Below are 25,545 nucleotides of genomic sequence, written 5' to 3'. Positions count from 1 at the left end.
AACAAGATTAGGGCAGATGAGAAAAATAAGACTAAGGAAACAGATGTCATACATAACAAAATTTCAAAAGCTAAAAGAGTAGAATACTTGACTTGTAACGTTGAGACATGGATAAGAAAGTGTTTGTGAATACAAAGATTTAATGCAAAATGCTAATAACATTCTCCAACAAATTGTCTTCCCCAGTTATCAGTGTTGTGGTCCTACTTATTCACTCTACCTATAAAGATTTTAATTTGGAAAAAGAATATAAGCAAGTCTCAGATGATACTAAGCTAGATGACCACAACAAAACATTGCAAAGGGAGTTAAATAGCCCAAATGAGCAGAATAGTAAATTCTGTTTAATGCAAAAAGCTGTTGACTGTCCACACAAAAGTAGAGATTCTCCTCCTCAATGACTTTTGGGAATACATGTATGAGATTTCCCCAAAATTATGTCATCAGACCCTACTCAAAACACTGGTTAAGTAGGATTTAATCTCGTTTATTTTGAGATTTCCAGATGAATCTCACATTGTTTAGGTAAATATTGAAATAATTCAACAGGTCTAATGAGATGCACAGCTGTGTTTTAGTAATTAGTCTAAATAACAAGTCAGACATTGCAATTAAATGACAAAGTGTACATGTTACAATGGTTTTCTCATTCCTCAAGCAATTTAAGTTTTCTTTAAAAAATGCAATACTGATATTTGTTAAAAATCATACACTCCTTTATTCCAAAAGTACAATCAGGTCAAAGTTAAGGTAAGCAGGCCTGGCTGGAAGCTGCAGTCTAACCCATGACTTGAAGTCGAATGGAGTGAGGATGGGAAGCTGTGAATAATGAGAATGAATAAAGGTAGCAAGTCAAGAGGTTAGGCTCTGAAGGGACGGTGAAGGTACTAATGAGTAGACGCTCTAAGACTGAAAGTGGATTTTTAAAAAAACACATATTAAAAGTAAGATAAGAGGAAAATGGCCTATACAAATCTTCAGCAAAAGTGATGAAAGAGTTTACCCAAATGAATTTAACACAATGCTTAAATATTTCTAAAATATTGATTCAGAGGGCCAGAGAAATTTGGTAAATAGCAAAGGAGCTGGGGCTAAAGGTAATCTTTCATGATAATTTCAGTAGCATAACAGTAGCAAAGTAGATAGGATAACCAGAAAAACGCATAAAACTAAGAATATGCACAAACTAGTAAAATTTCTGACAGCCAACATATTTTCAAATAATCAATAAATAGGACATAAGCAATAAGCTACCTCAAAGATATTCCAAGTATACTAAGTGATTTAATGATAAACAAGTTTAAAATCTAGATAAACTAAAGGAATTAAAAATAATTCCAATTGTACTTAACATAGAATGCCAAGAAAAACTAAGGAGGAGGTCTGAGTGGTACTATATTTACTGCAAGGCAAGAGGTGATCAGCAGTGTTTAAATAGAAATGTCCATCATGCTAAATAAGTGGATAGTTTGGTAAACATCTACTGTTTCTGGATAGGTTGAGCTTGGATGTTCTCTTGTCAGGTTGGAAGTTAAGTGTTTTTTTTAAAGCATTAGTTCTTTTTTATTCTTTCATGAGATATGGGCATTGTTGGCAAGGCCAGCATTTGTTGCCCATTTCTAACTGCCCTTAAGAAAGTGGAAATGTTCCACATTACTGAAACATGGCAGTCCATCTGGTGCAGGTACAGCTGCAGTGTTGTTCAGAAAATTGTCCCAGAGGTTATCCCAGTATTTATCAGAATTACATGCTTTCAGAATGTCAGCTAGATACAAGAGACTTTTGAGACTTCAGAATTGTTTTTTTAGAAGATTCCAAAGTCCTCATGAATTCCTAAGTTCAGGTTGGTTATGCTTATAATCATGAACTGCATGCATAACTGTAGATTTTAGGTATTGGTATATGCACTACAGTTGACAACCAATGAATTGTTAATGTTCTAGTAATAATTAACACAGCATTTAGTTGTGGTAGTGGAGGTCAGTCATCTCAGCTTCAGGATATCACTGCAGGAGTTGCTCAGAGTAGTTCCCTAGGCCCAATCATCTTCGTTGTTCCAATCATCTTCACTCCATCATAAGGTCAGACATAGAGATCTTTACTGATAATTGCATAACAATCAGCGCAATTTGTAACTCCCCAGATACTGATCACTCCATGTTCAAGATACAAGGTCCGCGCAGCATCCAGGTTTAGCTAACAAGTGTCAAGTAACATTCAAATCTCACAAGTACCAGGGAATGACAAGAGGGAATCTAACTATCATATTCAATGGCATTACCACTTCTGAATTCTCTATTATCAATATCTTGTGGATTATCCTTGACCAGGAACTCAACTGGACTAACCACAGAAAAACTGCAGTTTCAAAAGCAGATCAGAGTCAAGAAATCCTTCAGCAGGTAGCTTACCTCCCTAGTCCCCAAAGCCTGTACACCATCTACAAGGCACACATCAAGAATGTAATAGAATATTTCCTACTTGCCTGGATGAATGTGGATCCAAAAACAACCAGAAGCTTGACAAGAATCAAGACAAAGCAGCCCACTGGATTGCCACCACACCCACAAATGTTCATTACCTCCATCATCAACCATCAGGAGCAGCTGGGTACTAACTACAAAATGCACTGCGGAAATTCACCAAGGCTCCTTAGACAGCGACTTCCAAACCCACAATCATGACCATCTAGAAGGACAAGGGCAGCAAATACTTGGGAAAACCATAACTGCAAGGCCTCCTCCACACTGTTCACCACCTTGACTTGGAAATATATTACTTTTTACTTACTGTTGCTTGATCCAAATCTTGAAACTCCTTTCCTAACCCATAAACAGATTCCAGCAGTTCAAGAAGAAAGCTCAACATCACCTTCTCAAGGGCAACTAGGGATGAGCAATAAATGCTGATCCATCCTGTGACACCCACATCCTTTGAGTGAATTTTAAAAATCCAGAAATTTGATATGTACATTGCCCATCTAGACATAATGATGTAAAAATTCTATTTTTTTTATTTTTCTGTATTTTTGATTATGGACTGAAATAGGAAAACAACTATTTTAAGAAAAAAGTATTGTTGAAGGATTATTCTAGATTTTAAAAGCAATTAACCTGACACTCGCTGTAAGTATAGTCAGTTCTGCTATAACACAGTAGTTCCATTCTTGTGCAATCCCGTGTTATAATAAAATCGTGAAAGAGAAGCATCATTTAAACTAATGGGGCCAGAATTGCTTTATAACAAATACACACTTTAAAACTTTGCACTTTAGAAACAATGTCCCCAATTCATCAATCATGTTTTAATGAATTCATGTTAACGAAATGCATGTCACAGCAGAACAACCTGTACGCAGCTGCTTATTCAAGCAGTGGTTGTACTGTTGTTTGCAAACCAAGGTTGTGTACAAATGAAGACTCAGCTAGCAACTGTAGTTGATTGGCCTGTGGATAGGCGACCAGTTTTCAATAACAAAGTCCCTCTGCCTGCCAAAAACTCCGTAAGTAGTTCCTCGGTGACTGAACAGCTTTGAGCTGTTGACAAGATCGTGAAAAGCCATCAGACCTCTACCAGCTCAGGAGATCTGTGTTCCCTGCAGTAAAAGCCACTTTAAGCCTGAAGAAGACCAGTTTATTTCTTTTCAGCAGCTGTTGTAAGCAGTGTCAATTGATTAATAAATTAGAGATCTTTTATAAGTATGAACCAGCTACCCGATACATCCTGCAAAACAATGGAAACATCTGGAGAAGGAAGACAAAAAAGCAGAATTTTGATTAACATAAGATTCTTCTCAGCAGATCCTGTGAACAGCAACCATAGAACTGTTTCCCTCTACCCATAAAATCCATGTTTTTTTTTTATTTTTCTCTGTCAGGGGGAGTTTATAAGGGGTGAGATTCATAGAGATGTACAGCACGGAAACAGACCCTTCAGTCCAACTCATCCATGCTGACCAGATATCCCAACCCAATCTAGTCCCGCCTGCCAGCATCCGGCCAATATCCCTCCAAACCCTTTCTATTCATATACCCATTCAGATGCCTTTTAAATGTTGCAATTGTACCAGCCTCAACTACTTCCTCTGGCAGCTCATTCCATACACGGACCACCCTTTGCGTGAAAAAGTTGCCCCGTAGGTTCCTTTTATATCTTTCCCCTCTCACCCTAAACCTTTGCCCTCTAGTCCTGGACAACCCCATCCCAGGGAAAAGACTTTATCTATTTATCCTATCCATGCACTTCATGTTTTATAAACCTCTATAAGGTCATCCCTCAGCCTCTGATGCTCCAGTGAAAACAGTCTCAGCCTATTCAACCTCTCCCTATAGCTCAAATCCTCCCCAAACCCTGGCAACATCCTTGTAAATCTTTTCTGAAGCCTTTGAAGTTTCACAACATCCTTCCAATAGGAAGGAGACCAGAATTACACACAATATTCCAACAGTGGCCTAACCAATGTCCTTTACAGTTGCAACATGACCCCCCAACTCCTGTACTCAATACTCTGACCAATAAAGGAAAGCATGCCAATTGCCTTCTTCACTATCCTATCTTCTTGCAACTCCACTTTCAAAGAGCTATGAACCTACACTCCAAGGTCTCTTTGTTCAGCAACACTCCCTAGGACTTACCAATAAGTGTATACATCTTGCTAAGATTTGCTTTCTCAAAATGCAGCACCTCGCTTTAATTTAAATTAAACTCCATCTACCACCTCTCAGCCCATTGGCCCATCTGATCAAGATCTCGTTGTAATCTGAGGTAAACCTCCTTCGCTGTCCACTACACCTCCAATTTTGGTGTCATCTGCAAACTTACTAACTACATCTCTTTTGCTCATCCAATACATATATATAAATGATGAAAAGTAGTGGACCCAGCATGGATCCCTGTGGCACTCCGCTGGTCACAGGTCTCCAGTCTGAAAAACAACCCTCCACCACCACCCTCTGTCTTCTACCTTTGAGCCAGTTTTGTATCCAAATGGCTAGTTCCCCCTGTATTCCATGAGATCTAACCTTGCTAACCAGTCTCCCACAGTTTCACTTATAGAAATATATGCTGACAGTTCATACGTTTTTACCTGTGGCTAGAGTCTATTTACTTGTAATAAACAGTAGTTCTTGTTAAGTGAATACTTTGTCAATCAGGATGTGAAAGCCAGGTAAGCTATTTTGGGAGGCAATGGCCTAGTATTATTATTGCTGAACTGTAAATTCAGAGACTGAAGTAATGTTCTGGGAAACTGGGTTCAAATCCTGCCAGGGCAGATAGTTAAATTTAAAAGGGATTCTTGTAGTGCAGTGATAGCATCACTACCCCTGGACCAGGAAACTAGAGTTCAAGTCCCACAACCTCCAGAGGTGCATAATAACATCTCTGAACAGGTTGATTAGAAAAATAGGTTAAATTTTTAAAAATTATAAAGCTGATCCAGGTATGGTCTGCAGAACTGCCTGTCCTGGATTCGGACAAAATAGGCAGGAAGCTGAAAGAATACAACAAGACAGGCATCATCAGGAGGTGGGGAAGTCTACATTTTGAGTGTAACCCTTATCCGAATCCAGGTTAAAGACAAAAAAAACTGCAGAAGCTGGAATCCAAAATCCTTCTTCAGAAGGGTTACATCCGAAATGTCAACTTCTCCACCTTCTAATGCTGCCTGGCTTGCTGTGTTCTTCCAGCATCCTGCCTGTCTATTTTGGATTCCAGCTTCTGCAGTTTTTTTTGTCTTTAACCTGGATTCGGATAAGCCTATGTATGCCATGAGTTGTAATACTATCTTTGTATTCAATAATAAAGGATGTTCCTTTGGACTTCCTGAGTTATTACACTTTTCTTCTCTCTCCGCACATGCTGCTAATTTCTCTAATATTCTCTATGACTGCTTCAGATTTCCATCATCCGCAGTATTTTGATTTTATTTGAGTGTTCAATTCACTGTCATTTCTGTTCCAGGAGATACAAAGAATCAATGCCGATGCTGTAGAACAAGGTTAATTCACAGGCACAAGTAAATGCCATCTACTTTAGAAAATAATGTTTGATCTGTTAAACACTAGGTTGCTTTCAGAAGATGTGTCAACAAAGCTACTCACAGGAGACAGATCAAGGTTAAACTGGTTACAATAGAAGATAAGCCAAAGATATTCCTAAGAAAGGGTTCCATCTGGTAGACTGGTTGGCAAGGTTAGGTTGCATGGAATACAGAGAGAACTAGCTATTTGGATAGAGAGCTGGCTCAAAGGTAGGAGACAGAGAGTGGTGGTGGAGGGTTACTTTTCAGACTGGAGGCCTGTGACCAGCGGTGTGCCAAAAGGATCAGTGCTGAGTCCACAGCTTTTCGTCATTTATATAAATGATTTGGATGTGAACATCAGAGGTATGGTTAGTAAGTTTGCCAGTGGTACCAAAATTGGTGGTGTAGTGGACAGCCAAGAAGGCTACCTCAAGAGTACAATGGAACCTTGCTCAGGTGGATTATTGGGCCCAGGAGTGGCAGATGAAGTTTAAAGATACATGTGAGGTGCTGCATTTTGGAAAGGCAAATCAGAGCAAGACTTATATACCTAATGGTAAGACAAAAGGATTCTGGGTAATCCAAGATGGAGGACGGGAAAAATTTCTGGCTGTAAGAGCTGCTCCTTTTTTTGAGGTATTTTAGATGTTGGAGGTGATTCCCTCGAATTCCAGGAGCAGCAATTACTGTTTTATATGCTGTTGCATTGTTTTGGAACTTTGGAAAAAAAAAGTCAAAACAACACCAATTTAAAAGGGAGAACAGCAGACAAAGAAAGCACATGGTGAGGACAGTGCAGGAGAGAGAGAGAGCGAGAGAGCAAGCGAATGAGCGAGTGAAAGAGCGAGAGCGAGAGCGAGAGAGAGAGAACACCTGCACAGTTACCGTCTTTGCTGTTTGAATTCGTGTATCGCTGGACATCGGAGTGCATCTGGGAAAATTAACAAACAGTGAAATTCACAACTAATCTTGGAGGAGCTGTTGGGCGAAGTTCACAGCACAGAATCAGATAAGTTAATTGTTGTTTTAAGTCTGTCCAAGAGAAAGGCTGCAGTAGTGAGTATAGTGGATTCTTTCTTGATTATATGTTTTTTGAGATAAGTCTCTTGATTAAACTTAAAATATAAGCCATAGCTATTAATTTAACCTGGGGCAGTGTTTGTAGAGGAATAAGACGGTGTTATTTTCTGGGTCTATAGATTGTGAAGGAGCAAAAATGGCCTTTGCAGTGATATGTACTTCTTGTCAGATGTGGGAGTTTAAAGAGCGTTTAAGGGTTACTGCGGATTATATCTGTGAATCTTATCAGAATGAGTGGATCGGTTGGAGAGACAGATAGAAGCGATGAGGAATTTGCAACAGCAACAGTATGTGATGGATGGCAGTTATAGGAAGGCGGGAAAATCTCAGATACAGTCACATTGATGGGTTAATTCCAGGAAGGTTGAGAGAGGTCGGCACCTAGGGCAGGAGTCTTTTGTGGTTATACCCATTTCAAACAGGTATGCTGTTTTGGAAAATGTAGGGGATGATGGATTCTCAGGGGAACATAGCACGAACAGCCAAGTTTCTGGTATTGAGACTGGCTCTAATGCAACGAGGGGTACGTCGGCTTCCAAGAGATCAATTGTGTTAGGGGATTCTGTAGTCAGAGATACAGACAGACGTTTCTATGGCCAGCAGAGAAAAAGCAGAATGGTGTGTTGTTTCCCTTGTGCCAGGATCAAGAATGTCTCAGAGAGGGTGCAGAATGTTCTCACGGAGGAGAGGGGCCAGCAGGAGGTCATTGTCCACATTGGAACCAACGACACTGGAAGGGAAAAGGTTGAGACTTTGTAGGGAGATTACAGAGTTAGGCAGAAATTTAAAAAAGAGGTCCTCAAGGGTAGTAATATCTGGATTACTCCCAGTGCTACGAGCTAGTGAGGGCAGGAATAGGAGGATAGAGCAGATGAATGCATGGCTGAGGAGCTGGTGTATGGGAGAAGGATTCACATTTTTCGATCATTGGAATCTCTTTTGGTGTAGAAGTGACCTGTACAAGAAGGACAGATTGCAGCTAAACTGGAAGGGGAGTAATATACTGCGAGGGAAATTTGCTAGAACTGCTTGGGAGGATTTTAACTAGGGACCCAGGGAGATAGTGAGGAAAGAGATCGATCTGAGACGGGTACAGCTGAGAACAGAAGTAAGTCAAACAGTCAGGGCAGGCAGGGACAAGGTAGAACTAATAAATTAAACTGCATTTATTTCAATGCAAGGGGCCTAACAGGGAAGGCAGATGAACTCAGGGCATGGTTAGGAACATGGGACTGGGATATCATAGCATTTACGGAGACATGGCTCAGGGATGGGCAGAACCGGCAGCTTAATGTTCAAGGATACAAATACTACAGGAAAGATAGAAAGGGAGGCAAGAGAGGAGGGAGAGTGCATTTTTGATAAGGGATAGCATTAAGCTGTGCTGAGGGAGGATATTCCCGGAAATACATCCAGGGAAGTTATTTGGGTGGAACTGAGAAATAAGAAAGGGATGATCACCTTACTGGGATTGTATTATAGACCCCCCAATAGTCAGAGAGAAATTGAGAAACAAACTTGTAAGGAGATCTCTGCTATCTGTAAGAATAATGGGGTAGTTATGGTAGGGGATTCTAACTTTCCAAACACCGACTGGGACTGCCAAAATGTTAAAGGTTTAGATGGAGAGGAATTTCTTAAGTGTGTACAAGAAAATTTTCTGATTCAGTATGTGGATGTACCTACTAGAGAAGGTGTAAAACTTGACCTACTCTTAGGAAATAAGGCAGGGCAAGTGACTGAGGTGTAAGTGGGGAGCACTTTGGGGCTAGCGACCATAATTCTATTCGTTTTAAAATAGTGAATGGAAAAGGATAGACCAGATCTAAAAGTTGAAGACCTAAATTGGAGAAAGGACAATTTTGACGGTATTAGGCAAGAACTTTCGAAAGCTGATTGAAGGCAGATGTTCGCAGGTAAAGGGACAGCTGGAAAATGGGAAGCCTTCAGAAATGAGACAACAAGAATCCAGAGAAAATTTATTCCTGTCAGGGTGAAAAGGAAGACTGGTAGGTATAGGGAACGCTGGATGACTAAAGAAATTGAGGGTTTAGTTAAGAAAAAGAAGGAAACATATGTCAGGTATTGACAGGATAGATCAAGTGAATCCTTAGAAGAGTATAAAGAAAGTAGGAGCATACTTAAGAGGGAAATCAGGAGGGCAAAATGGGGACATGAGATGGCTTTGGCAAATAGAATTAAGGAGAATCCAAGGGGTTTTTACAAATACATTAAGGACAAAAGGGTAACTAAGGAGAGAATAGGGCCCCTCAATGATCAGCAAGTCGGCCTGTGTGTGGAGCCACAGAAAATCGGGGAGATACTAAATGAATATTTTGCATCAGTATTTACTGTGGAAAAGGATATGGATGACATAGGCTGTGGGGAAATAGATGGTGACATCTTGCAAAATGTCCAGATTACAGAGGAGGAAGTGCTGGATGACTTGAGACAGTTAAAGGTGGATAAATCCCCAGGACCTGATCAGGTGTACCCGAGACCTCTGTGGGAAGCTGGAGAAGTGATTGCTGGGCCTCTTGCTGAGATATTTGTATCATCGATAGTCACAGGTGAGGTGCCGGAAGACTGGAGGTTGGCAAACGTGGTGCCACTGTTTAAGAAGGGCGGTAAATACAAGCCATGGAACTATAGACCAGTGAGCCTGACCTTGGTGGTGGGCAAGTTGTTGGAGGGAATCCTGAGGGACAGGATGTACATGTATTTGGAAAGGCAAGGACTGATTTGGGATAGTCAACATGGCTTTGTGCATGGGAAATCATGTCTCACAAACTTGATTGACGTTTTTTGAAGAAGGAACAAAGAAAATTGATGAGGGCAGAGCAGTAGATGTGATCTATACGGACTTCAGTAACACGTTTGACAAGGTTCCCCATGGGAGACCAATTAGCAAGGTTAGATCTCATGGAATACAGGGAGAACTGGCCACTTGGATAAGAACTGGCTCAAACGTAGAAGACAGCGGGTGCTGTTGGAGGATTGTTTTTCAGACTGGAGGCCTGTGACCAGTGGAGTGCCACAAGGATTGGTGCAGGGCTCTCTACCTTTTGTCATTTACATAAATGATTTGGATGTGAGCATAAGAGGTACAGTTAGTACGTTTGCAGAGGACACCAAAATTGGAGGTGTAGTGAACAGCGAAGAGAGTTACCTCAGATTACAACAGGATCTGGACCAGATCGGCCAATAGGCTGAGATGTGGCAGATGGAGTTTAATTCAGATAAATGTGAGGTGCTGCATTTTGGGAAAGCAAATCTTAGCAGGACTTATACACTTAATGGTAAGGTCCTAGGGAGTGTTGCTGAAAAAAGAGACCTTGGAGTGCAGGTTCATAGCTCTTTGAAAGTGGAGTCGCAGGTAGATACGATTTTGAAGAAGGTGTTTGGTATGCTTTTACTGGTCAGAGTATTGGGGGTGTACAGGAGTTGGGAGTTCATGTTGTGGCTGTACAGGACGTGTATGGAATGAGCTGCCAGAGGACGTGGTGAAGGCTGGTACAATTGTAACATTTAAGAGGCATTTGGATGGGTATATGAATAGGAAGGGTCTGGAGGGATATGGGCTGGGTGCTGGCAGGTGGGACTAGATTGGGTTGGGATATCTGGTCGGCATGGACGGGTTGGACCTAAGTTGTGTGTTTCCATGCTGTATATCTCTATGACTCTATCCTGGAGAGTGTTGCTGAACAAAGAGATCTTGGAGCGTAGTTTCATAGTTCTTTGAAAGTAGAGTTGCAGTTGGACAGGATAGTGAAGAAGGCGATTGGTATGCTTGCCTTTATTGGTCAGTGCATTGAGTATAAGAGTTAGGAGGTCATGTTGCTGCTGTACAGGACAATGGTTATGCTACTTTTGGAAAACTGTGTTCGGTTCTGGTCTCCCTGCTGTGGGAAGAATGTTGTGAAACTTGAAAGGTTTCAGAAAAGGTTTACAAGTATGTTGCCAGGGTTGGAGGGTTTGAGCTATAGGGAGAGGCTGAATTGGCTGGAGCTGTTTACCCTAGAGTATTGGAGGCGGATGGGGTGACCTTATAGAGGTTTATAAAATCATGGGGGCATAGATAGGGTGTATAGCCAAGGTCTTTTTCAAGGGTAGCAGAGTCCAGACTAGAGGGCATAGTTTTAAGGTGAGTGGGGAAAGATTTAAAAGAACTAAAGGGCAACTTTTTCACACAGAGGGTGATGCGTGTATGGAGTGAGCTGCCAGAGGAAATGGTGGAGGCTGGTACAATTACAACATTTCTAAGGCATCTGGATGGTTCCATGAATATGAAGGGTTTATAGGGATATGGGCCAAATGCTGGCAAATGGGACTAGATTTATTTAAGATATCTGGTCGGCATGGACAATTTGGACTGAAGCATCTGTTTCCATTCTCTACTCCTCTGTGACTCTATGAAAAATAATAACTCAGAACTGGCAAGAAGATATCTATGTCAGTGAACATGTCTCTAAGTTAAGTTTGATACAGAGCCAGGAAGTCAAAAACTACATGGAGAAAAAAAACACATGGGGAATGCTATATAAGGCTGTAGAGGTCTGAAAGGGTTAATGTTGAGGAATGCTTAATACCCTGCCCTATATAATCTCAACTTTGTGACTTGAGAGTAAAATCTGATATCAAGGTCTCCCTCATGGCTTCCATAACAATGTCTATACTCTCAATGTTAAAAATCACACAACACCAGGTCACAGTCCAACAGGTTTAATTGGAAGCACACTAGCTTTTGGAGCGCCACTCCTTCATCAGGTGGTTGTGGTGGACACAAATGTAAGGCACAGAATGTACAGCAAAAGTTTAGTGTGATGTAACTGAAATTATACATTGAAAAATACCTTGATTGTCTGTTGAGTCTTTCATCTGTTTGAATACCATGATAGTTTCACTTCTTTCACATGTAAATCACAAAACATTTTTTTAAAAGTTGCATTCTTGTAACTTTCACATCATTGGTGTCAAGTCATAAACTACATATTGTTTTAGATGGCAGCATCATCACATTAGATTACTAAATTATTTTCTCTACCATTCCAGATCAAGGAGGCCCTATGGATCCTTCCCATGAACGAGGATGGTGACATCAAATCCACCAAATTGATTTTATATCAAGACATGTAAATTACTACTTTTAATTCTTGTTTCCCTGCTACAGTAAAGATTTTTTTAAACTTGAAGGGGTTCAGAAAAGATTTACAAGGATGTTGCTGAGTTGGAGGGTTTGAGTTACAGGGAGAGGCTGAACAGCCTCCTCTCACCCACCCCTCCCCGCCTCACAATCTGGAGGGTGACTTTTTACAGGTTTATAAAGTCATGAATAAGGTGAATAGTCAAGGTCTTTTTCCCAGGATAGGCAGTCCAAAACTAGAGGGCACAGGTTTAAGGTGAGAGGGGCAAGGTTTAAAAGTGACCTGAGCATCAACATTTTCACAGAGGGTGGGAAGTATATGAACCAGTTACAAGAGGAAGAGGTGGAGGTGGGTACAATTACAACATTTAAAAATGATTTGGAGATGCCAGGGTTGGACTGGGGTGTACAAAGTGAAAAATCACAACATCCGGTTATAGTCCAACAGATTTATTTGGAAGCACTAGCTTTCGGAGTGCTGCTTCACCAAGTGGTTGTGGAGAATAAGATTGTAAGACACAGACAGGCAACAATGAAAAGTGGCCAAGCCGAAGCTGGGGATAGGGATGGCCTCAACCAGGACCTTGAGTTCATGTCTCACTACAGGTGACATATAGTGCAATGGGGTCACCTGTAGTGTAACATGAACTCAAGGTCCCAGCTGAGGCCATCTTCATGGGTACCGAACTTAGCTATCAGCCTCTACTCAGCCACTTTTCATTGTTGCCTACCTGTGTCTTACAATCTTATTCTCCACAACCACCTGGTGAAGGAGCAGCTTCCAAATTAACCTGTTGGACTATAAGATGGTGTTGTGTGATTTTTAACATTTAAAAAGGCATCTGGATGGATACATGAATATGAAAGGTTTAGCAGGTTGTGGGCCAAAAGCTGGCAAATGGAAATTGATCAGTTTAAGATATCTGATCAGCATGGATGATTTGGACAGAAGTGTCTGTCTCCATTCTGTCTGACTCTAGGATTTACAAACAAGCTGGATTGGAGATTAGCAGCTAAATTGCTGAGAGGATTCAGCTTTGAGAATAGGTAGTTTATTTTAAAACTAAAAAAAAACGAGTGAAAAAGAGTTTTGATTATGTAGAACTGACTGGCCAGAAATCCACCTATCCGAAAATGCAAAGGTTACTCGGAACGGCTGTCAGTGAATTGTCTCATAAATTCCAACTGGTGGATTTTTTTTCTTGAAATCTCAACATCAGAAAACATCACTCGCCAAAATTTCCCATTGCCGGAAATCAAACTGGGGCTTCTGAAGATACAAAGCCACCTGATGAAGGTGCGGCGCTCTGAAAACTCGTGCTTCCAAATGAACCTGTTGGACCTGGTGTCGTATGATTTCTAACTTTGTCCACCCAAAAGTATGCTATCAAGGGCAATTGTTATAGATGAAGTTCAGGAACCGACATACATTTGAATGGATGGTTATGGTAGATTCAGGCGAGAAAAATGATATAAGTCATACTCAAATAGCTCGAGCCGCAAAGGAAGCGAGGCTGGAAATCAAATAGCCATACTTATCCTTATTGCCCTTCAAAGTATCAGAACATCGTAATATCAAAGTAAATCAATAACGATTTAAAAAATAGCAGCTATTTGTCTTCCTTCAGTTCAACTGGACCGACTGAAAATCATCCAACCATCAGCTAGCTTCCCTGTGCAGGCGAATTCAGAACGGAAGCGCTGCTGTGCCGGAATGTTTCTGGAAGTTTCTCTCCTTTTGCCTACTCCCCCACCCGCCGTGAGCACTCCGCTCTAATTCCAGTCTATGACTCATCCTCTGCAGCCGAACCTGCTGGCCGCCGATTTTTTTAAAAAGTCAAATGATCGACATCAGCATTCACCAATCATCTGCGGAGAGCGGCGGGTGGGCCAGTTAAATGAAAACAACGTTTGGGGCGGTGATGGAGAAGATGGTCCAATCAACAGTTGAGTGGGCGGGGTTTATGACGCATCCACCGGCATTCAAGCGGCTGACAAGTTAGGTAGCACGGTAGCGTGGTTCTGGTTGACGTGTTGGCTTAAAGGGAGAAAACAAACATTATTTAACGGTAATAAATTTTGGCATTTGGGCTCAAGATCTTTGAGTTCAAAGTAAAGTTTTGATGCGTGTTTCTAGTTTTACCATGCGCTAGTTCCTGGCTGGAACTTTTTAAAGCACAGAAATTATGCATTTTTGCGCTAATAAAATGGTTTTTTTTTCTCCTCCTTCAGAAAAATCGCGACTGGCTGTTCAACGTTTCGGATTAAAACAAAATCATGGGTAAAAATTACTACACTACCCTTGGTATCAGCTCTGAAGCCAGTGACGATGAAATTAAGAAAGCTTACAGGAAAATGGCCTTGAAGTTTCACCCAGATAAAAACAAAGAGCCTAATGCCGAGGAGAAATTTAAAGAGGTGGCCGAAGCTTACGAAGTACTCAGTGACCCAAAGAAGCGATCTGTTTATGATCAGTATGGGGAAGAAGGTGAGTGTCCTTACAGCTGACCATTTACCTGTGTCTTCCTGCATTTAGGCATTCTCTGGCAGCGGCAGCTTGGAACCATCTGCCTGTGACAATTGAGTGTTGCAATCCATTGCAGTGAGAAAAAGAAATGTATAAAAATGAAAAGCCTGCCTCCAAATTTTATCACAGAATGATTATTGTTCTCATCAGTGCAGTTTATTCTTTTATGAACATTTGTACCTATATTTCCAATGCCTGCACTCCGTTATGTTTAAACAGAAGTTTTTAGATTTTGTTTGATTTTTTGAAGGAGAGAAGTTTGTCATTGTCATTGATATATGACCAGGACTCAAAATAACGAAGCTGAAGGGCACTACTGCCAATTAACGTTAAATGGCAGTGTAAGCAGTTTGGTACAGCCTCTGTTGGAGTGAAGTTATTCTAGTATTTGCTGTTATATTTGGAATTAGTGGTACGACTATTCTGTCATTATTTGATTTATTTATGAATTATCTTCTACTTGTTTAGTCTAACACTATGTTGTGTGTTGTCAATTCACTGTTAGCTTTTTCTTGGTTTGCTGTATAAACAGTTAACCTGGGGAAATAATACGAGCAACTGATTGTAACCAGTTTTATATATATTCTTCACTTTCTTGGAATGTCTAAAACTATCAAACTCTTCACACATGAGGCCAAATCCTAAGAGAGCCAATAACTTTTAAAATCAGATCAAATTATAAAGAATAATGTTTGCATTTCAACAGTTCCATTGAAGAGTAATAAAATATAGACTTGCACTCATCATGACTTCAGAATGTCTTAAAACACTTTACAGGCCAATAAGTATTTTTGAAGTGTCATCATTGTTGTGATATAAGAAATGTGGCAGCAACTATAGGCAAACAGCAATCTGCTAATGACTAGTTTTGTTTTTAGAGATGTTAGTTGGAAGATAAATATTGGTCGAGATGCCAGGGATAACACTCCTGCTGTTATAAATAGTTTCATGGGATTTATTACAGCCAGAAAGGTAGACAGGATCTCGGTTTCATTTCTTAATTGCAAACTCAGATGCCCCACTCCCTTCCTACTGCATTCATGCTTTGGCTAAATTTTTTTTGTGCTCAATTCTTTGCACAAAATTTGAACCCCTGACAGAGGCTTTGGGAAATAAGTTCGTCGTTATTTGTTTGTGTTATGGCCAAACCCTAAAGAGTAGCAAAGTGAAAATGGAGTCTTACAATATGTAGGAGCAGAATTAGGCCATTTTGCCAACCACTAGGAGAAAGTGAGGACTGCAGATGCTGGAGATCAGAGTTGAGAGTGTGGTGCTGGAAAAGCACAGCAGGTCAGACAGCATCCAAGGAGCAAGAGAATTGATGTTTCAGGCATAAGCCCTTCATCAGGGCACTTCATCATTTCTGATGAAGGACTTATGCCCGAAACATCGATTCTCCTCCTCGGATGCTGTCTGACCTACTGTGCTTTTGCAGCACCACTCTCTCAACCCATTTAGCCAACCACATCTGCCCAGCCATTTGATCATAGTTGATGTGTTTCTCAACCCCGTTTTCTTGACTTCTCTGCATAACCCTTGATCACCTTACTAATTAAGAACCTGTGTATCTCTTTTTTAAAGACATTCAATGACTTGGCCTACACAGCTTTCTACAGCAATGAGTTCAATAGATTCACCACTCTGGCTAAAGAAATTCTGCCGTATCTCAGTTGTAAGGGTCGTCCCTTCACTCTGAGATTGTGCCCTCTGGTCCTAGTCTCTCCAACTAGTGGAAACATCTTTTCCGTGTCCATTTTATTCAGGTTTCAGTATTCTGAGTTTAAATTAGATCACTCCTCATTCTTATAAACTCTATGTATTACAGACACAAAGTCCTCAGTTGCTCATCATATGACAACTCCTTCATCCCGGGCTCATTCTTGTAAGCTTTCTCCGGACCCCCTCCAAGTCCAGCACATCCATCCTTAGGTATGAGGCCCAAAACTGCTCAGAATATTCTGAATATAGTCTAACCAGATCCTGTACAGCTTTAGCAGTTCACCCTGCTCTTGTGTTCTAGCCCTTTTTGAAATAAATGCTGACCTTGCATTTGCCTTCCGACCAACTGAGCCGACATTTTAACCTTAAGCAAATCCTGAACTAGGACTTCTAAGTCCCTTTTGAGTTTCAGATTTATTAAGCACTTCCCTATTTAGAAAATAGACCATGCTTCATCTTCCTATCAAAGTGCACACCTCACACTTTCCTATGTTGTAGTCCATCTGCAACTTCTTTGCCCATGCTCCTAGCATGTCAAAGTCCTTCTGCAGACTCCCTACCACTTTAACACTACCTGCCCTCCACCTATCCTTGAATCATCTGCAAACTTAGCAACAATGTCCTTATCTCCTTCATCTATATCATTAATGTATAACCCCACCACCAAGGATATATTTCCCTCCCCTCCCCTATCAGCATTCCATAAAGACCACTCCCTCCGTGACTCCCTCGTCAGGTCCACACCCCCCACCAACCCAGCCTCCACTCCCGGCACCTTCCCCTGCAACCGCAGGAGGTGCAAGACTTGCGCCCACACCTCCCCCCTTACCTCCCTCCAAGGCCCCAAAGGAATCTTCCATATCCGCCACAGATTCACCTGCACCTCCACACACATCATCTATTGCATCCTCTGCACCCGATGTGGCCTCCTCTATATTGGGGAGACAGGCCGGCTACTTGCGGAGCGTTTCAGAGAACACCTCTGGGACACCCGGACCAACCAACCCAACCACCCTGTGGCTCAACATTTCAATTCCCCCTCCCACTCCACCAAGGATATGCAGGTCTTTGGACTCCTCCATCGCCAGACGGAGGTAGGTTGGACAAAACGACGGTTGGAGGAAGAGCGCCTCATCTTCCGCCTAGGAACCCTCCAACCACAAGGGATGAACTCGGATTTCACCAGTTTCCTCATTTCCCCTCCCCCCACCTTGTCTCAGTCTAATCCATCGAATTCAGCACCGCCTTCCTAACCTGCATTCTTCTTCCCGACCTCTCCGCCCCCACCCCAGTCTGACCTATCACTCTCACCTTGACCTCTTTCCACCTATCACATTTCCGACGCCCCTCCCCCAAGTCCCTCCTCCCTACCTTTTATCTTAGCCTGATGGACAAACTTTCCTCATTCCTGAAGAAGGGCTTATGCCCGAAACGTCGATTCTCCTGTTCCCTGGATGCTGCCTGACCTGCTGCGCTTTTCCAGCAACACATTTTCAGCTCTGATCTCCAGCATCTGCAGACCTCACTTTCTCATCATTAATGTATAACATGAATACTTATGGCTCCAATATTCATCCCTGTGGAACTCCACTGGCTGCCATCCTGCAGGAGGCTTCTTTATCTCCACCAATCCTTGATGTATGCTACTACTTTACCCCTAACACTCCTACCTTATTTGACTGAATCATAGGATCCCTTACTGTGTGGAAGCAGGGCATTCATCCCATTTGAGTCCAGACTGTGTGCCGAGGATCTCACCCAGACCCACGGACTACCCTACCCCTGTATTTTCCATGGTTAATCCACCTAACATGCACGTCTTTGGACTTGGGAGGAAACTGGATCACCCGCAGATATGGGGAGAATGTGCAAACTCCAGATAGTTACCCGAGGCTGGGATCAAACCCGGTCCCTGGCCTTGCGAGTCAGCAGTGTGAACCACCATGCAGCTATATATTTAGCAACGTATTAGAGGCTTTCTGAAAATCCAGATAGATCATGTCTACTGGTTCTCCTTCATTTAATCTCCTCAAAGATTTCTAGATTTGTCAGACGTGATCTCACCTTGACAAGACCTTGCTGACTGCGCCCTATTTTACAATTCTGTTCTAATATTCTGCAATTTCAACCTTAATAGTGGACTTCAAACTCTTACCAATAACTGCAGCCACTTAGACCTTTAAATTCCCATCTTCTGCCTCACCCCCCTCTTAAACAAGGTGTTAGATTAGCCGTTTTACAGTCTGCTGAGATTCTCCCTGACTCCAGTGATTCCGAAAGATCACCATCAATGCTTCCACAATCCCCTCCTTCAGGATCCTAGGATGTAGTCCATTCAATCCAGGTGATTTATCCATCTTCATAACTTTTCAAATTCTCCAGGTGCTTTATTCTGAGTGCTGGCTACAACATTCACCTCTACCCCCCCAACTGTCTTGAAGTTCTGGTGTGCAACTAGTATCTTTTACTGTGAAGATTGTTGCAAAGTATTGATTTTGTTTCTCTGTTGTTTCTTTGTTCCAATTACTTCTCCAGCCTCATTTTCGAATTGTACAGTGTCAACTCTTGCCTGACTGTCACCTTTTTTAGATATCCAGAAAAAAGTGCAAGCTTCTATATTACTAGCTAGCTTACCCTATTTCATCTTCTCTCTTTGTTGGTTATTTTAGTTGTCCTCTGCAGATTTTTAACTCTTCCCAATCCTCTGACTTCCCACAAATCTTGACCACCTTGTATACTTTTTTTTTTCTTCTGCTTTTACGCTGTCCCAGACTTTTGTTATCAACCGCGGTTGCCTAATCCTCCTCATAATATGCTGCTGCTGCCTTGGGATGAATTTCTGCTGTGCCTCCTGAATTACCCCCAGAAACTCCTGTCATAGAGATGTACAGCACGGGAACAGACCTTTTGGTCCAACTCATCCATGCCAACCAGATATCCTAACCTAATCTAGTCCGATTTACCAGCACTTGGTCCATATCCCTCCAAACCCTTCCTATTCAGATACCATCCAGATGCCTTTTAAATGCTGCAATTGTACCAGCTTCCACCACTTCCTCTGGCAGCTCATTCCATACTCATACCACCCTCTGCGTGAAAAAGTTGCCCCTTAAGTCTCTCATATCTTTCTCTTCTCAGCCTAAAGCTATGCCCTCTAGTTCTGAACTCCCTCACCCCAGGGAAAAGACCTTGTCTATTTATCCTATCCATGCCCCTCATGATTTTATAAACCTCTATAAAATCAGCCTCCGATGCTCCAGGGAAAACAGCCCTAGCCTATTCAACCTCTCCCTATAACTCAAATCTTCCAACCCTGGCAACATCCTTTTAAATCTTTTCTGAACCCTTTCAAGTTTCATACCATCTTCCGATATGAAGACTAGAATTACACGCCATATTCCAAAAATGGCCTAACAATGACCTCCACAGCCGCAACATGACCTCCCAGCTCCTACACTCAATAGTCTGACCAATAAAGGAAAGCATACCAAATGCTGCCTTCGCTATCCTATTTACCTGTGCCTCTACTTTCAAGGAATTATTAACTTGCACTCTAAGGTCTCTTTGTTCAGCAGCACTCCCCAGGACATTATCGTTAAGTGTATAAGTTCTGCTAAGATTTGTTTTTCCAAAATGCAGCACCTCACATTTATCTAAATTAAACTCCATCTGCCACTCCTCGGCCCATTGGCCCATCTGATCACGATCCCGTTGTACACTGCGGTAACCACTTTCGCTGTCCACCACACCTCCAATTTTGGTGTCATCTGCAAACTTAGTAACTATACCTCTTATGCTCACATCCAAATCATTCATGTAAATGATTAAAAAGTAGTGGACCCCGCACTGATCCTTGTGGCACTTCACTGGTCACAGGCCTCCAGTCTGAAAAACAACCCTCCACCACCACCCTCTGTTTTCTACCTTTGAGTCAGTTCTGTATCCAAATGGCTAGCTCTCCCTTTATTCCATGAGATCTAACCTTGCTAACCAGTCTCCCATGGGGAACCTTGTCGAATGGAGCTGAAAATGTGTTGCTGGAAAAGCGCAGCAGGTCAGGCAGCATCCAAGAAGCAGGAGAATCGACGTTTCAGGCATAAGCCCTTCTTCAGGAATGAGGAGAGTGTGCCTAGCAGGCTAAGATAAAAGGTAGGGAGGAGGGACTTGGGGGAGGGGCGTTGGGAATGCGATAGGTGGAAGGAGGTTAAGGTGAGGGTGATAGGCCGGAGAGGGGGTGGGGGCAGAGAGGTTGGGAAGAAGATTGCAGGTCAAGAAGGCGTTGCTGAGTCCAAGGGTTGAGACTGAGATAAGGTGGGGGGAGGGGAAATGAGGAAACTGGAGAAATCTGCATTCATCCCTTGTGGTTGGAGGGTTCCTAGGCAGAAGATGAGGTGCTCTTCCTCCAGGCATCGTGTTGCCATGGTCTGGCGATGGAGGAGGCCAAGGACCTGCATGTTCTTGGCGGAGTGGGAGGGGGAGTTAAAGTGTTCAGCCACGGGGCGGTTGGGTTGGTTGGTGTGGGTGTGCCAGAGGTTTTCTCTGAAACGTTCCGCAAGTAGGCGACCTGTCTCCCCAATGTAGAGGAGGCCACATCGGGTGCAGCGGATGTAGTAAATGATGTGTGTGGAGGTGCAGGTGAATTTGTGACGGATATGGAAGGATCCCTTGGGGCCTTGGAGGGAAGTGAGGGGGGACGTGTGGGCGCAAGTTTTGCATTTCTTGCGGTTGCAGGGGAAGGTGCCGGGAGTGGAGGTTGGGTTGGTGGGGGGTGTGGACCTGACGAGGGAGTCACAGAGGGAGTAGTCTTTCCGGAACGCTGACAGGGGAGGGAAATATATCCTTGGTGGTGGTGTCTGTTTGGAGGTGGTGGTAATGATGAAGGATGATACAATGTATCTGGAGGTTGGTGGGGTGGTAGGTGAGGATCAGTGGGGTTCTGTCCTGGTGGCGATTGGAGGGGCGGGGTTCAAGGGCGGAGGAGCGGGAAGTGGAGGAGATGCGGTGGAGAGCATCGTCAACCACATCTGAGGGGAAATTGCGATCTTTGAAGAAGGAAGCTATCTGGGTTGTTTGGTATTGGTATTGGTCCTGGGAGCAGATGCGGCGGAGGCGAAGGAATTGGGAATATGGGATGGCGTTTTTACAGGGGGCAGGGTGGGAGGATGTGTAATCTAGGTATCTGTGGGAGTCAGTCGGTTTATAGTAAATGTCCGTGTTGAGTCGGTAGCCCGAGATAGAAATGGAGAGGTCTAGGAAGGGGAGGGAGGAGTCTGAGACAGTCCAGGTAAATTTGAGGTCGGGGTGGAAGGTGTTAGTAAAGTGGATGAACTGTTCAACCTCCTCATGGGAGCACGAGGTAGCGCCAATACAGTCATCGATGTAGCGGAGGAAAAGGTGGGGGTTGGTGCCAATGGAGCTGCGGAAGATGGACTGTTCCACATATCCGACGAAGAGGCAGGCATAGCTGGGGCCCATGCGGGTGCCCATGGCTACTCCTTTGGTGTGGAGGAAGTGGGAGGATTGGAAAGAGAAGTTGTTCAGAATGCCTTACTGATCCATATAGAATGCATCACTGATCCAAATAGAATGCATCCACTGCTCTACCCTCCTCAATCCTCTTTACTACTTCTTCAAAAAACTCGATTGAGTTTGTGAGAAATGATTGCCCATACACAAATCCATGTTGACTATCACTAATCAGTCCTTGCCTTTCCAAATACACATAAATCGTGTCCCTCGGGATCCTCCCACATTTTGCTCACCACTGACATCAGGCTCACTGGTCTACAGTTCCCTGGCTTTTCCTTACCACCTTTTCTTAATTAGTGGCACCACGTTTGCCAACCTCCAGTCTTCCGGCACTTCACCTGTGACTATTGATGATACAAATATCTCAGCGAGGGGCCCAGCAGTCACTTCCCTGGCTTCCCGTAGAGTTCTAGGGTAAACATGTTCAGGTCCTGGGGATTTATCCACTTTTATATGTTTTAAGATATCCAGCCCCACCATCTCTGTAATATGGACATTTTTCAAGATGTCACCACCTATTCCCCCACATTATTATCTTGTATGTCCTTCGCCACAGTAAACATTGATGCAAAATATTCATTTAGTATTTCCCACATCTGCTGTGGCTCCACACATAGGCTGCCTTGCTGATCTTTGAGCGGCCCAATTCTCTCCCGAGTTCCCTTTTTTTTCCTTAATGTTTGCCAAAGCTACCTCATGTCCCTTTTTTGCACTCTTGATTTCCCTCTTGAGTATAAAAGCAGTAGGAGTATACTTTTCTAAGGATTCACTCAATCTCTCCTATCTATACCTGACATATGCTTCCTTCTTTTTCTTAACCAAAGCCTCAATTTTTCTAGTTATCCAACATTCCCTGCACCTACCAGCCTTTCCTTTTACCCTAACAGGAATATACTGTCTCTGGACACTCGATCTCATTTTTGAAGGCTTCCCATTTTCCAGCTGTCTCTTTGCCTGCAAACATCTGCCCCCAATCAGCTTTTGAAAGTTAGAGTAATTGAGATGTACAGCATGGAAACAGACCCTTTGGTCCAACCCGTCCATGCCGACCAGATATTCAACCCAATCTAGTCCCACCTGCCAGCACCCAGCCCATATCCCTTCAAACCTTTCCAATTCATATACCCATCCAAATGTCTTTTTTAAATGTTGCAATTGTACCAGCCTCCACCACTTCCTCTGGCAGCTCATTCCATACACATATCACCCTCTGTGTGAAAATGTTGCCCCTTAGGTCTCTTTTATAACTTCCCCCTCTCACCCTAAACCTATGCCCTCTCGTTCTGGGCTCCTCAACCGCAGGGAAAAGACTTTGTCTATATATCCTATCCATGCCCCTCATAATTTTGTAAACCTCTATAAGGTCACCCCTCAGCCTCCGATGCTCCAGGGAAAACTGCCCCAGCCTGTTCAGCCTCTCCTTATTGTTCAACTCCTCCAACCCTGGCAACATCCTTGTAAATCTTTTCTGAACTATTTCAAGTTTCTCAACATCTTTCCGATAGGAAGGAGACCAGAATTGCATGCAATATTCCAACAGTGGCCTAACCAATGACCTGTACAGCTTGCCTAATACCGTCAAAATTAGCCTTCCTCCAATTTAGAACTTCAACATTTAGATCCGGTCTATCCTTTTCCATCACTATTTTAAAACTAACAGAATTATAGGCGCTGGCCTCAAAGTGCTCCCCCACTGACATCTCAGTCACCTGTCCAGCCTTATTTCCCAAGAGTCGGTACATTCACATAATGAATCAGAAAATTTTCTTGTACACATTTAACAAATTCCTCTCCATCTAAACACTTAACACTATGGCAATCCCAGTCTATGTTTGGAAAGTTAAAATCCTCTATCAGACAACTGAGATCTCCTTACAGATTTGTTTCTCAATTTCCCTCTGACTATTAGAGGTCTATAATACAATCCCAATAAGGTGATCATCCCTTTCTTATTTCTCAGGTCCACCCAAATAACTTCCTGGATATATTCCCAGGAATATCCTCCCTAAGTACACAACATGATACCCACCAATTTCAACCTGCATGACAAGCTCATATACCTTTTATATTATATACTGCGTGCATTAAGTACAACACCCTCAGTCCTGCATTGACCACATCCTGTCTCATAGTTGTCCCCTTAACCACTGTGCATGAAGTTAGATTCCTGACCCATTCCATTCTTTCTGTCCTATTAGATATTGAACTGTATTCTTTGACTACAAGCCATTGGGTAATATTGAAAGTAGCTACTCTGATTACACTTTTTATTGCAGATCCTATTCTTGTCACTTAGACAGACCAGAGGCATCCAAGCATTAAGTATATTGCAACAAAAGTTACAACTTTGATCCTTAACATTAATGCTATCCCTTATCAAAAACACCTCTTCCCCCTCCTCTCTTGCCCCCCCCCCCCTTTCTATCCTTCTTATATAGCATTTGTATCCTGGAATATTATGCTGCCAGTCCTGTCCATCCATGCCCTGAGTTCATCTGCCTTCCTTGTTAGGTCTTTTGCATTGAAGTAAATGCAGTTTAATTTATCAGTCCTACCTTGTTCTCTGCTTTGTTCCTTTCTGGCCTGATTGTTTGACTCACTTCCTTTCCCAACTGTACCAGTCTCAGATTGATCTCTTTCCTCACTATCTCCCTGAGTCCTACTTCCTCACCTTACTGGTTTAAATCATTGCTGCTCCACTGTCTTTTCTGCTTGGCTCCCCTTCCAGTCAACCCTGGTCAGGTCCTCCCTTGTGTCTTTGTAGTGACCTTTTAAATTATATTACAATTACATCTAATTCCAGCTTCTCTCCCTCAAACTGCAAGGTCAATTCTATCATACCGTGGTCACTGACCCCTAAGGGTTCCTTCACTTAAGTTGTCTAATCAAGTCTGCCTTGATTACACATCATCAGATCCAGAACTGTCTGTTCCTTCATGGGATCTGCCACAAACTGCTCCAAAAAATCTGATACATTGTTTTCTTGGGATCTGCTACCAACCTTTCCCAGTCCACCTGATTATTGAAGACCCCATGATTGTGGTAATAGTGCCTTTCTTACATGCCTTTTCTCCATGTCTGATTTTTTTCTGCCCCAGACCCTGACCACAACTCGGGGATCTGTACATGACTCCCATTAGGGTCTTCTTTTCCTTTGCAGTTCCTCACCTCTACCCAAACAAATTCTATGCCAACTGACCTTTTTATCATTTTTGCTATCGATTTGATTTGGTTTCATACTAATAAGGATATCCTGCCCCCTCTGCCAATTTAGGAGAAAGTGAGGACTGCAGATGCTGGAGATCAGAGCTGAAAATGTGTTGCTGGAAAAGCGCAGCAGGTCAGGCAGCATCCAAGGAGCAGGAGAATCGACGTTTCGGGCATGAGCCCTTCTTCAGGAAATTCCTGATGAAAGGCTCATGCCCGAAACGTCGATTCTCCTGCTCCTTGGATGCTGCCTGACCTGCTGCGCTTTTCCAGCAACACACCCTCTGCCAATTTGCCTATCTTTTTGATAGGTTGTGT

General features: G+C 42.7%; 1 protein-coding gene and 1 long non-coding RNA gene across 5 annotated transcripts in view; one reads left to right on the top strand and one right to left on the bottom strand.

The window, feature by feature from the left end:
* Window positions 1-344: 344 nt before the first annotated feature.
* Window positions 345-25,545, bottom strand: part of LOC148152178 (uncharacterized) — a 112,771-nt gene continuing 87,570 nt past the window's right edge. For 2 of the 4 annotated variants that reach the window (XR_015757811.1, XR_015757807.1), the window contains one exon: window positions 12,942-14,283. This is a non-coding gene — a long non-coding RNA (uncharacterized LOC148152178). Of the gene's footprint in view, window positions 3,744-12,941; window positions 14,284-25,545 lie in introns of those variants that run through there. The other 2 variants (XR_015757810.1, XR_015757813.1) reach the window with 2 other exon arrangements.
* dnajb5 (DnaJ heat shock protein family (Hsp40) member B5) overlaps window positions 14,233-25,545 on the top strand; it is a 76,826-nt gene continuing 65,513 nt past the window's right edge. Inside the window, exons 1-2 of the mRNA XM_043687782.2 lie at window positions 14,233-14,314; window positions 14,478-14,733. Coding sequence (XP_043543717.1) covers window positions 14,523-14,733 — 211 coding nt within the window. The 5' untranslated portion in view covers window positions 14,233-14,314; window positions 14,478-14,522. The remainder of the gene's footprint in view (window positions 14,315-14,477; window positions 14,734-25,545) is intronic.

The sequence above is a fragment of the Chiloscyllium plagiosum genome, unplaced genomic scaffold, assembly GCF_037043375.1.
Source record: "Chiloscyllium plagiosum isolate Xiang-an unplaced genomic scaffold, Cpla_swu_hap1 HiC_scaffold_1, whole genome shotgun sequence".
In the NCBI taxonomy this organism is placed as follows: Eukaryota; Metazoa; Chordata; class Chondrichthyes; order Orectolobiformes; family Hemiscylliidae; genus Chiloscyllium; species Chiloscyllium plagiosum.
Note: the sequence above shows the minus strand (reverse complement) of the source record. Positions and strands in the feature narration are given on the sequence as shown.